The sequence below is a fragment of the Mesoplodon bidens genome (assembly GCF_964165515.1).
Source record: "Mesoplodon bidens genome assembly, chromosome: 7".
Lineage (NCBI taxonomy): Eukaryota > Metazoa > Chordata > Mammalia > Artiodactyla > Ziphiidae > Mesoplodon > Mesoplodon bidens.
In genome coordinates this window covers 49,948,011-49,961,049 of record NC_138164.1, presented here as the reverse complement: position 1 = coordinate 49,961,049, position 13,039 = coordinate 49,948,011, and the positions used below count along the sequence as shown (strand labels likewise).

Genomic DNA, 13,039 nt, shown 5'->3' with positions numbered 1-13,039 from the left:
TTAGTCGGCTGGGGTCCCCAGCTCGCTTCCCGGCTGGCGGGCGGCCGGCAGTGCGAACCGCGGAGCGGGTGGCGGCGGGACTGGCCGGGGCGCGCGCGGGCGCGCGCGGGCGGCTGGCGGCGGGCGGGGCGCGCGCCCGGCCCGGGCAGCCGCGGGGGGAGGAGCGCCCGCCAGCAGATCGCGCGCCCAACGGACTAGGCTAAAGCCGTGAGGTAACTGTTGCAGCCCGCGGGAGCTGGGAGGCGACACCGAGGCTCCAGTCCCGAGAAGTGCCTGAGGGAAAAGGAGGGGGTCCTGCCGCAGCGGTCCCAGGCAGAAGCCCCTTCCGCCCCTCTCCTCAGCCAGCATGTCGCGGACCCCGCCGCTCCTCCGCCCGCGCGGCGGGGACCCTGGGCCACGGCGGCGGGCGCAGCCCTGACGCGCTGCCGAGTCGGGGGGCTCCTCGAGCGCGGGGGCCAGGCGGGAAGGAGCGCGAGCTGCCGCTGCGGTCCGAGCCGAGTCCCTGCGGCCACCCCGCGTCCCGGCCATGAGGAGGGACGAGCGAGACGCCAAAGCCATGCGGTACCCGCAGCCGCCGGACGGGGCCGGCTCGCCCCTCGAGAGTCTGAGGAACGGCTACGTGAAGGGCTGCGTGAGCCCCCTGCGGCAGGACCCCCCGCGCGGCTTCTTCTTCCACCTCTGCCGCTTCTGCAACGTGGAGCTGTTGCTGCCGCCGCCGCCGGCTTCCCCCCAGCAGCCGCGGCGCGGCTCTCCCTTCTCCCGGGCGCGCCTCTCGTTGGGCGCCCTGGCCGCCTTTGTCCTCGCCCTGCTGCTCGGCTCGGGGCCCGAGAGCTGGGCTGTCGGGGCCGCCCGGCTGCGGACCCTGCTGAGCGTCTGCTCGCACAGCCTCAGCCCCCTCTTCAGCATCGCCTGTGCCTTCTTCTTCCTCACCTGCTTCCTGACCCGGACCAAGCGGGACCCCGGGCCGGGCCGGAGCGGTGGCGGCTCCTGGTGGCTGCTGGCGCTGCCCGCCTGCTGTTACCTGGGGGACTTCTTGGTAGGGCAGTGGGGGTCTTGGTCTTGGGGGGACGGAGACGCCGGGGCCCGGGCCCCGCACACGCCCCCGGCGGTGGCCGGCAGGCTGTTCTTGGTGCTGAGCTGCGTGGGCTTGCTGACGCTCGCGCAGCCGGGGAGGCTCCGGCACAGCATCCTGGTGCTGCTCTTCTCCGGCTTCGTCTGGTGGGTGTCCTTCACCAGCCTCGGGGCGCTGCCTCCAGCCCTCCGGCCGCTGCTGTCCTGCCTGGTGGGGGGCGTCGGCTGCCTGCTGGCCCTGGGGCTGGATCACTTCTTCCAAATCAGGGAAGCTCCCCATCATCCTCGGTTGTCCAGTACCGCGGAGGAAAAAGTGCCTGTGATCAGACCCCGGAGGAGGTCCAGCTGCGTGTCGTTCGGAGAAAATTCAGCCAGTTACTATGGCAGTTGCAAAATGTTCAGGAGACCTTCATTGCCTTGCATTTCGAGAGAACAGGTATGTTACCAGAAAGCAAAGTTTGGTAAGGAAGGGAGGGCGGTTTTATCGCTTCAGTTCCCGAGTTGAATTAGCGTGTTTGAAAGCATGTTTACTTCCATGGTGAAAAAAAGACAACTTTTATTCTGAAAAGAATTCCTAAAATACAGGAAGCTTTAAAAAATGCATAAGTGCCATTTATCTTTGAATAGAAATGAAATAGCAGACTAAGCATATTGCACTTTTTAAAGAGTTTGTTAATGTAGTAGATGCGTTCACAGAAGAATGAAGTGAATTATTTGAAGTATAATAGATTGACTACTCCCACTTTGGCATAGTCTGATGTGTAGCTTTTTGGTGACATTTATCTGTTGCTGTTATAATGGTGATGTCTCCCCAAAGATAGCGTACAGCCATTAGAATGAGTGGGAATATATATATATGAATTTTAATCAGTGTGGTTTCATTATTCTTGATAATTGAGAGGACAAATCTGAGATCTCATAATAAAAAGAAAACAGTGATGAGTTTTGGAACAGAGACTTGTTAATTTAGATGAAAAGACTGTTGGGGATAATTATAAGAGATTTCTCCCCCACCCTCCACCCTAAATTTCAGCAGTGTAGGCTAATACAATCTTTTACAGACTAACTCATGGTCCTGTGTGTTTGTTGCATAATTAGGAGAATGTTGTAACAATTTAACCTTTAAACTTAGTAATGTTTGGAAATATGCCAAAAGCATTTGTACAGTTTCTTTTCCTGTAGGTTTATATGCTTTTGTGTTTTAAAGGAATGGAAATCATCATTAGGGAAAGAGTTTCTATTTTTGTATAGCCTAGGGAAATCTTACCTGTTCTACATCACTAAGAAACTCACCAAGTATAGCTACTGTTCACAGAGCATTTACTAAGTGCGAAATACTTATATTGTCTTAAACCCTCACAAGGACTCTGTGTGGTAGGTGACATTAACCTCAAGTTAGAGATGAGCAAATTGAGGCTTATAGAGATTACCCAACTTCACACATCTAGTAAGTGGCAGTGCTGGGATTTGAACCTAGAGTTTTCAGTTTTCAGTGATGTCTTCTAAGCAACTAAAAGGATGAATGTAGAGGTTTTCCTTAAGTAGGAGAGTAGGAGTCTATACTATTGGTTTTCAATCTTTTTGATTAGTGATATGCTTTACACCAGGGACCCAATATATTTGAAACAGGAGTTTCTTATTCTTACTACATCTGATGCTCTTTGCTCTTCAATATAGTCTACAAGCTATTACACTATCCGTAGTGCTCAAAGAGACAACACCTTGCTCCCTGAAAAGTGTTTTCAGAGGCTGCTTTGTGGTCTGTAGTTATTTGGCCAAATGCTTGAAAAAAATTGTTCAAAAAATATCATGGCTTTTGTTTTCTCAGTTTACTGCCAGTGATAGTAGACAATGCTCAGAATAATGTGTATCAAGAGAAAAATTGTCAGGAGAAGATTCACTGTAGAGCAGAGTCATATCAGCTATTTTCATAGACTGGAATAGCGTTTGACATTTGACTATTTGCAAATATATTGTATTTTTTAACACCAGGAAAGTGTTTTAGCACAGTTTCATCACATTTGTAAACAATTTTCCTGAGCTTAGCAGCGTTACAGTTTAACGTAACTTAATTGCAATATGTTGGCCTAGTGAATTATGGGTGTTATCTTATAAATTGAAAATTCCTGGTCTACTTGATCCTGGTCTGGTGCTCTTTCCGTCACAGCAACCTTTTTTCAACCGTTAACTGGGTGCGGCATTGTTATGCTAGGTAGCATTATTATTTGTATTAGAGGAAAATATTGTGCTTTTAAAATTTGTGCTTTTAAAAAGGGCATATTTTATTAGTGCAGAAAACCCTTATTCACATTCCACTATGAATAGGAACATTTTCTTGGTAGAGGGGGTCTTAAATATATGCTGATAGTTCAAGGGTTTATACATGGTTAATGTTCAGTGTCATAACATACTACTCTTTCAGCAGTACTAGAAACTACTAGATATTTTTAGCTTGGCAGAGACTGTAATAAAAATTTTTACTTATGCTTTTTCCTGAAGTTTAACAGTGGATCTGTGGTTTTGTTTGGAGGTATGTTATGTGAAAGAAATTAAGTGGAAACCAATACTTTTTTTTTTTTTTTTTTTTTTTTTTTTTTTTTTTTTTTTTTTGCTGTACGCGGGCCTCTCACTGCTGTGGCCCCTCCCGTCGCGGAGCACAGGCTCCGGACACACAGGCTCCGCGGCCATGGCTCGCGGGCCCAGCCGCTCCTGCGGCACGTGGGATCTTCCGGGATAGGGGCACGAACCCGTGTCCCCTGCATCGGCAGGCGGACTCTCAACCACTGCGCCACCAGGGAAGCCCAAAACCAATACTTTTACGGAAGTAAAAGATCGAGAGATTTTCTAATTTTCAAAGTGCTAAACTTTGTATGTGTTAATTGTAAAGTCACTCTCTTGTTTCAGAAAGTGAAGGGAGACAAACGGTTTTGGGTAGAAGCTGATATTGGGGAGAGTCTCCTGGATTCATAGAGGTTCAAGGGTAAAGTCTTAGCCCTGCCGTCATATTGGAAAAGTTGGTGAGCCTTTCTGAGTCTGAGTATCCTGTCAAATCAGGGGATCCAGGAGGTGAATTCTATACCACCTTCCAATTCTAGAATTCATTTGTTTTAGTTAGTTTACACTTTCTGTAAGGTATAAATAAATGTATGACTAAAACTTCAAAAGTTAATAGATCTCAAAGTTTTACTTAAATGTTTAATGTTGATATTGCTAGCCTATATTTTCCAAGGTGTGATCATTGGAAAGTTTGAACAAAAATTCTGTATTATTTGAAGAGAAAGAACTTTTAACACGTATATGTGGACTTTCATTTGTGGATTGATAAAATTATTACGCTTTCATTTCCTTAAGAATTTAAACGGTTTTATTAACATCTTTGAAAAACAATTGAAAACTCATATTAATATAAATGTTTTTAATTGTGTGAGAGTAGATTCAAAGTAATTTTTAACATTTGGGATGTTATGTTAGATACTGTATTGAAAAATAGTGGCATATGTTTGTAAAACATATGATTTTTTCACAATTAGGTTTAAAGTTTAGTTACTGCTGACTGTGTTCTACCTTGGTGGGTTAATGGAAAGAAGCACTAAGTTTGTAGTATATTTGTGAAGAATCAGCTGAGACTAATAGGAAGTAAAAAAAAAAATTTTTTTACATCTACATAAGATGCTTTGGCCTGAATTTAACAAGCTACATTTCTATGTCATTTTAATTATACATTCTACAATGCAAATTTCGGCTGTCCACCAGATTATTTCGTGTGTGATAGGCTAGGTAAATATAAGGTTTTGAAAGGCATAAGTCTGTGTGTGAGATATTTTTCTATACCTAAAATGCTGAGTGCTTTCTAAATGGTTAGGTAAATATTTAAAAATTCTGTGGCCTTAAAGCCCATAAATATTATTTAAAGTGTTAATTTTGTTTAAAAAAGGATACGCATGTAGTATGAAGCCTTTTAAAAAAGATTTTAAAGTTTAAGTGATTATTTATTCCCCTAAGGAATCTGCAAGGCATAACCCACCATGAATTTTTTAAAGAATACTGTGGAATTTGTGAAATTTAGTGAGTGTTTTATTCTAATTTCATGTTAATATTTTGTAGTGAAACATCAGCCTACGTAATATTTTTATGCTTTATTTTGTAAATATTGTATGTACCCTTGCCATCAGAGTTATCTTTCAAAAACACAGATTTGATCAAATCACTCGCTCTGTTTTAAAAATCTCTTACGGCTTTTCATTGTCCACAAAATAAAGTTCATGCCCTTGACCCTTGCTTGCAAAGTCTTAATAACCTGCTCTTAGCCTTATTTTGTTGTTTTTGAAAGCCGTTAGGAGTTATGGAACACCTCCCCACATCCATCCACCGCTCTAGCTATTTGAGGACTGCTTATTGTTACTGACGTGTAGACTTTTTTCTTTTGATTTTACCATTCACACTGTTTGAAATCTCCTTTAAGAAACATATAAGATTAAGAAGTGTTTAGACACTACAGTGATACTCAGACTAATGTATAAGCTGAGACAAAACTCCATCCTAGCAGAGTTGGCCGGGTTTAAAAATAAAAGTTGACAAATCGTGTCAAGCAGTGATGTGATGTGTGATAGAATATTTTCATTATACCACATGAAATAGTAACATCTCCATAGTTTGTTTTCCCACAGTGAGTGGAAGGTAAATAGGGCCAACTATAAGTAAAACTTTGGTTTTAGTATAGTTTAGTGATGTTTGTTTTCATTGTCCTCTGATTTTTAAATCCTCCTCAGTGGCAGACACTTCTCTGATTCTCTTTCCTTCTTCCCTTTCAGTTACCAAGTCAGCCTGTTTCCCTAGCGCATTCTCCTGCCTTCTTATACCCCACCCAAAGCAGGAAGAATCTATACTTGCTGAAAAAGTTAATTTCAACATAAATATGTTTGTATAGATATAGAAGAAATAGAAGAGATTTGGAGTTTATCTAATTGAAATCTGCTCATTTTATAGAAAGGAAAAAAATTCAACTCCAGAGAGAGAAGAATATTGTCTCTAGGTTATGCCACGAGGTTTTGGGATACAGGGACTAGAACCTAGGTCTTGACTCCTAGTCACCTGTACTTTCCGTTAAGAGCATATGCACCTGTAGTCATAGTTTTCCAAAGCTGTTCTTAATTTGCCAGCTATCTCTAATTATGTGATAAACAATGTCCCTGAGTGAAAGCGGTTGAGGGTGGTGGTGGGAGAGAGGGGAAGTGAGAGGTAGGAGGTACTCTTGAAATCACATAGTTCATGATGACCTTGAAGATAAACTTGGTACCTGATATAATTATTTCAGGGTAACTTGTCAGGATGCAGCTGGTCTGAAACTCAGGTGCCTTAAGAGGCCAGCCACATAGCCTATTTATGTTATACGTGGGGGAAGGAGGGGAGGTAAGGAAGAATGGAAGTGAACTGTTGCCTACTTTGCCTGAGGGCTTTCAGTTTAAATAAAACAAACTGAACAACCGTGTTAGCCAAGCAAAACCTTAGAAGAGCTGGGTTCTGTCTGTGGGTAGTTCCTGACAGTTTATAACTGTATATAGTTGTGTATAAACAATTATAATTATAGTTTATAATAATTATAATTATTTTTTATATTTATTTGTTTAATTATATATTTATAATATTTATTTTATTATATTTTTATTATTAAGTTTATTATAATAGTTTATAATTGTTCACCTTATTATTTACAAACTGATTAATGTTTATTTAAGAGATTGTTAGAAACCTGTTCTTAGAACTTGGGGAAGAGGAGTGTGTTTCCCACTTTTTCTTTTACAACCTAGAACTTTTTCTCCAGTATTGATTGACCTGGAATGTTATCTTATCTTTATAGACTTTTCCCTCCTCCATGGATAGAGTACATTGTTTGACTGCTTCCTTACATTTCGTACAACTTGCTTTCAGTATATTTTAAATTTATTTAGTTGGCATTTAAATTTGTTAATGAGAAATGCCATACATAAAAGACTGTACATATGTATATTTTATATGATTTAAGGAAGAAAATAAAACAAAAAAAGAAAAATGTCAAGTACATACCACTCATTTCCTTTGTATAACCTCTTTTGCATCCCCTTCTCTCTGCCCCAGAGACAACACATCTATCTTGATTTTTTTTTTGGCTGTTCATTCCCTTGCTTATCGTTATGACTCCCCTGAACATATTACTAAGTAACCTAAATAATATGTTGTCAGTATTGTCTGCTTTTGAACTTTAAGTAAATAGAATCATGCTGTATGAATTCTTCTGTAACTTTTTTTTTTTTTTAAGATGTTGGGGGTAGGAGTTTATTTATTTATTTATTTATTTATTTTTGTTGCATTGGGTCTTCGTTTCTGTGCGAGGGCTTTCTCTAGTTGTGGCAAGCGGGGGCCACTCTTCATCGCGGTGCGCGGGCCTCTCACTATCGCGGCCTCTCTTGTTGCGGAGCACAGGCTTAAGACGCGCAGGCTCAGTAGTTGTGGCTCACGGGCCTAGTTGCTCCGCGGCATATGGGATCCTCCCAGACCAGGGCTCGAACCCATGTCCCCTGCATTAGCAGGCAGATTCTCAACCACTGCGCCAGCAGGGAAGCCCTGTAACTTTTTTTTTTCTTGACGTTTGAGATTCATTCATGTTGATGTGGATAAATGTGGTTCATTTTTTTTCAATGCTGTATAGTGTTTCATTGTATGAACATAATAAAATTTATCCATTCCACTGTTCATGGACCTGTGGGTGGTTTTCAGTTTTTTGCTATTAAGCACAATGCTGCTATGAAATTTTTTGTAAATGTCTCCTATAGGGGCATGCACACATCTAGGTGTAGAATTGCTGAGCTGCAAGGTATGCTCATATTCAACTTTACTGTGTATGATAGGCAGAATAATGTTACCGTAAAGATGTCCATGTTCTAATTCCTGGAATTTGTGGGTATGTTACCCTGCTGGCAAAAGAGACTTTGCAGGTGGGATTAAGTTAAGGACCTTGAGATGGGGAGATTATCCAGGTATCCAGGATTATCTAAGTAGACCCAGTGTCACAGGGTCTTTAAAAAGTGGAAGAGGGAGACAGAAGAGATCAGAGAAGGAGAAGTGATAATGGAAGTAGGATTAGAGTAATATAATGTGAGAAAGACTCATTCAGTCCACCTTTGGCTTTCACAATGGGAGAAGGCCAGGAGCCAATGAAAGCAGGCAGCCTCTAGAAGCTGGAAGAGACAAGGAAATGCATTTTTCCTTATAGTCCTTGAAAGTAACAAAGCCCTTCCAATACCTTGATTTTAGCTCAGTGAGACCTTTGTCAGACTTCGGACCCACAGAACTGTAAGATGTTAAATGTGTGTTGTTTTATGTGACTGAGTTTGTGGTAATTTGTTACAGGAATGTATCAGTTTGCATTAACTGCTATAACAGTTGACATGGGTTGCTGTGACAAAGTACTACAAATTGGGTGGCTTAAACAGCAGAAATTTATTGTCTCACAGTGCTGGAGTCTACAAGTCCGGATCAGACTGTCCGCAGGGTTGGTTCCTTCTGAGGACTCTGAGGGGGAATCTGTTCCATGCCTGTCTCCTAGCTTCTGGTGGTTTGCTGGCAATCTTTGGCATTTTTTGGCTTTTAGATGTGTCATCCCATCTCTGCCTTCATCTTCACATGGCACTCTCTCCATGTCCCTTCATATAGTCTTCTCTCTGTGCCTGTCTTTGTGTCTCAATTTACCCTTTTTATAAATACCCCAGTCATATTGGACTAGTGCCTACCCTAATCACCTCATTTTAATCTAATTACCTCTGTAAAGACCTAATTTCCAAACGAAGTCACATTCTAAGGTATTGAGGGTTAGGACTTCAATATATCTTTTTTTGAGGGACACACTTTAACCCATACAATTAGCAGTAGAAAACTGAGACACTCTGGGAAGTTGAGTTGTTTTCCAGAATGGTTGCACAATTTATATTCTGCTAGCAGTGAATAAGAATGCCCTTGAACCAATGATTCCTATTTAATAACTTTAATTTTTGTTAGTCCAGTGAGTGTGAAATGTATTTCTTTGTGATTTTAATTTGCAGTTTTCTAATTACTAATGAGGCTGAATATTGTTTATGTTTATGGATTGCATTTCTTATTCAGGGATTACCTGTTCATGTCTTTTGCCTTTTTTTTTTTTGCGGTAGGCGGACCTCTCACTGTTGTGGCCTCTCCCGTTGCGGAGCACAGGCTCCGGACGCTCAGGCTCAGCGGCCATGGCTCACGGGCCCAGCCGCTCCGCGGCACGTGGGAAGCCCACCACTGAATTTATAAAAGGCAAAAGATAGGGCTTCCCTGGTGGCGCAGTGGTTGAGAGTCCACCTGCCGGTGCAAGGGGACACGGGTTTGTGCCCCGGTCCGGGAAGATCCCACATGCCGTGGAGCCTTCGTGTCTGGAGCCTGTGCTCCGCAAGGGAGAGGCCGCAACAGTGAGAGGCCCGCGTACCGCAAAACAAACAAACAAACAAAAATTCAGTGGTTTGGGGACTTCCCTGGCGGTCCAGTGGTTAATACTTCCAATGCAGGGGGTGCAGGCTCCATCCCTGGTCGGGGAACTAAGATCCACATAACTCATGGCCAAAAAACCAAAGACATTAAACAGAAGCAATATTGTAACAAATTCAATAAAGACTTTAAAAATGGTCCACATCAAAAGTAAAATTAAAAATTCAGTGGTTTTTTCTTGGTTCATGAGTTCTTTATATATTTTGGACATTAATCCTTTATTGGTTATTTGGGTTGCAAATATCTTCTTCCAGTTTTCGTGGTGTCTTTTGATAACTGAGATTCTTAATTTTAATATTATCAAATTTACCAATCTTTTCCTTTAATGGTGTGAGACTCTCCATGTCTTGTTTATAAAACTCTTCCCTATTGGAAGTCATAAAATAAACTCTTATATTATCTTTTCAGAGTTTTAAAGTTTTGCCTTTCAAATGGTTTTTATCCACCTAGAATTGATTTCCATGTATAATGTGATACAGAGATTGAATCTCATTTTTTACCCGTATGTGTATCCAGTTATGTCAGCACAATTCACTGAAAAGTTTATTCTCCATTTATCAGCAGTGCTGCCTCTGTCAAATGTGAAATTTCAGGGTGTGTGTGAATCTGTATCTGGCTTCTCTGTCATGCTTCACTGATAAGTTTATGTGCCCTGTGTTAATGCTACACCGTTGTAATTATAATAGCTTTATAATGAGACAATATACAGTAAGTCTCCTCATCTTACTGTTTTTCTTCAAGAGTTTGTCAGTTATTTTTGGACCTTTGCTCTTTAATATAAATTTTAGAATAAGTTTGTCAAGTTCTACAGAAATTCATATTGGAATTTTGATTGCCATTGCATTAAATCTTTTGAACAATTTAGAGGAGAATTTGATTTTGATTGAAAATTTTAAGTTGCATTTTTCTATAAATTTATTTAGTATAACTTTTCAAATTTATTTTCTTTGTAATATCTTTTTATTATCTGTAATATCTTTTTTATTATCTATTTATTTAATTTGTTCAGCATCTGCATTTTTGTCTTCTTTTTCATTCCTACCATCATTTGTATCATTTTTCTTTGTTTCTTAATCAACCTGGCTAGAAGTTTGTTTTTTTGTTTTTTGGGTTTTTCTGATCACGCCACGTGGCATTCGGGATCGTAGTTCCCTGATCAGGGATGGAACCAGCGCCCCCTGCATTGGAAATGTGGAGTCTTAACCACTGGACCACCAGGGAAGTCCCAGTTTATTTGTTTTTTAATCTCTTCAAAAAACCAGCTTTTTGGATTGGTACTTGTTTTCTTTTTTTTTATATGTTAATTTTTATTGGAGTATAGTTGAATTACAATGTTGTGTTAATTTCTGCTGTACAGCAAAGTGAATCAGTTATACATATATCCACTCTTTTTTAGATTCTTTTCCCATATAGGTCATTACAGAGTGTTGGGTAGAGTTCTCTGTGCTATACAGTAGGTTCTTATTAGTTATCTATTTTATATATAGTAGTGTGTATATATCAATCCCAATTTCCCAATTTTTCCACCCTTCCCCCTTGGTAACCATAAGTTGGTACTTGTTTCCTATTTTATTTATATCAGCTCTTTTATTATTTCTTTTTTTCTTTCTTTGAGTTTATTTTCTTCTTTTTTTTTTTTTTGAGTCTATTTTCTTGTTCCCTATTTTTTTTTTTGGCCATGCCACACGGCTTGTGGGAATCTTAGTTCTTAGTTCCCTGACCAAGGATTGAACCCTGGCGCTTGGCAGTGAGAGCTCAGAGTCCTAACCACTGGACTGCCAGGGAGTTCCCTCTTGTTCCTTTTTTTAACTTTGTAATTGAGATGCTATGCCCATTAACTTTGAGCTTTTCCAGCATATGCGTTTAAGATTATACATTTCTCTCTAAATGTTGCTTTAGTTGAATGTCACAAGTTTGGATGTAGAGTATGGTTACTGTGCAGTCTGAAGAATTTTCTAATTTTCATTTTGATTTCCCTTTTGACTGACAGTTGTTTAGAAAAAAAAATTCTAATCATATGCAGGTTTTCCAGTTATTGTTGTTGATTTCTGACTTCAGTGCCTTTGGGCAAAGAATGTGGCCTAACATATGATCAGTTTTCATAAGTGTTCTGTTTGCTTGAAAAAATACATCAGTTTTGTTAGCTGTCTGGTAGATAAAAGGTGTAAAATGTCCTTTTCATACCTTCTGTGTCCTTATTGACTTTTTATCTTATTGACCCGTCAGTAACTGGACAGAGTATTAAAAAATCTCACTTTCCTGGTGTTTTTTTCAACCCCCTCACCCACAGTTTGTGGGTAAGTGTATGGAGAGGAGAACTTTACAAACTGGATGGAATTACTTATCAGAGGGACAGAAAAAGGATGCATGAGAGAGAGCACATGTCATATGTTTAAAGAGTCAGTGTAAGAATGTAATGAAAAATTTGATCAGCGTTAATATATACTTACAAATTGCCATTTATATGTGCCAGCCCCTAGAGAGATACTAAGACGATAGTCACAGGGTCTGTATTGCAAGGAGATCACACTCTAATTGAGATAAAAAAATATAAATAAATAATTACAATTCAGTGTGGTAAGTGATATAGCAGAGGTATACATAAGGTACATGGGAGCTTTAGGGAAGGAACAGCTAACTCTCTCCAGGAGGAGAGTCAGAAAGCCTTCAGAAAGTATATAACAATTGAGCTTTAATCTTCAAAAAAAGTTTCTTACTGATATAAAATGTATAAAAAAATTAATTAAAAAATTTTACTTCTATGACCTTAGAAAGAATTTTTCAAAGTTATTCCAACATAATCTCCACCTTACTGTAAATATGTTTGGAATAAGAATACTTCTTATCAACTGAGAGACTATAAAGTCACAGAAAATATACTGAGTCCAATCAGGCAAACTGTTTACCTTCAGTCCCCAGTCAATACTAACAACCAAAAAAGATGCTTAAATTTTCTATCAGAAATGTCAGTATCAGTGGTAAAAATAATATAAGCAATAAAGAAATGTAACCCAGGATTAGAAAAAAGGGATTATTATAAGATACATTTACCAAGTACTCGCTATGTGCTAGTCTCAACAGCTCTGTGAAATAAGTATTGAAATCTTGTTGTGCAGCTGGAAACTAAGGTAGAAAGGTGAATTGACTAGCTCCACATCACTCAGCTAGCACACAGAAAATACCATAATATGCTAAATGCCATTTTCAGTGTATAACAAGCCCCTAAGAACTCTCCCAATTGAAACAACTAAACTACAGGTTTAAGCATTTTAGAATGTATCTTTTGAAAGGAATCACTGAGTAAGAAAAATTTCAGATCCCCCAAAAAAGAAGTGAAAGTAGTGTGGGGGAGAAAAAAATGTTCCCTTCTTCCCTTCTAGGGTCTTTGTTTGGGCTAGTAATTAAATTGATTTAAGACAAATTAACAGGG

At 40.3% G+C, this 13,039-nt stretch overlaps 1 protein-coding gene across 2 annotated transcripts in view; it reads left to right on the top strand.

Moving 5' to 3' along the window:
* The first annotated feature begins 438 nt into the window (after nt 1-438).
* Nucleotides 439-13,039, top strand: part of PDE3B (phosphodiesterase 3B) — a 164,385-nt gene continuing 151,784 nt past the window's right edge. For both annotated transcript variants that reach the window (XM_081238926.1, XM_081238925.1), the window contains exon 1: nt 439-1,507. In XM_081238926.1, the coding sequence (XP_081095052.1) occupies nt 527-1,507 (981 nt within the window). In that variant the 5' untranslated portion in view covers nt 439-526. The remainder of the gene's footprint in view (nt 1,508-13,039) is intronic.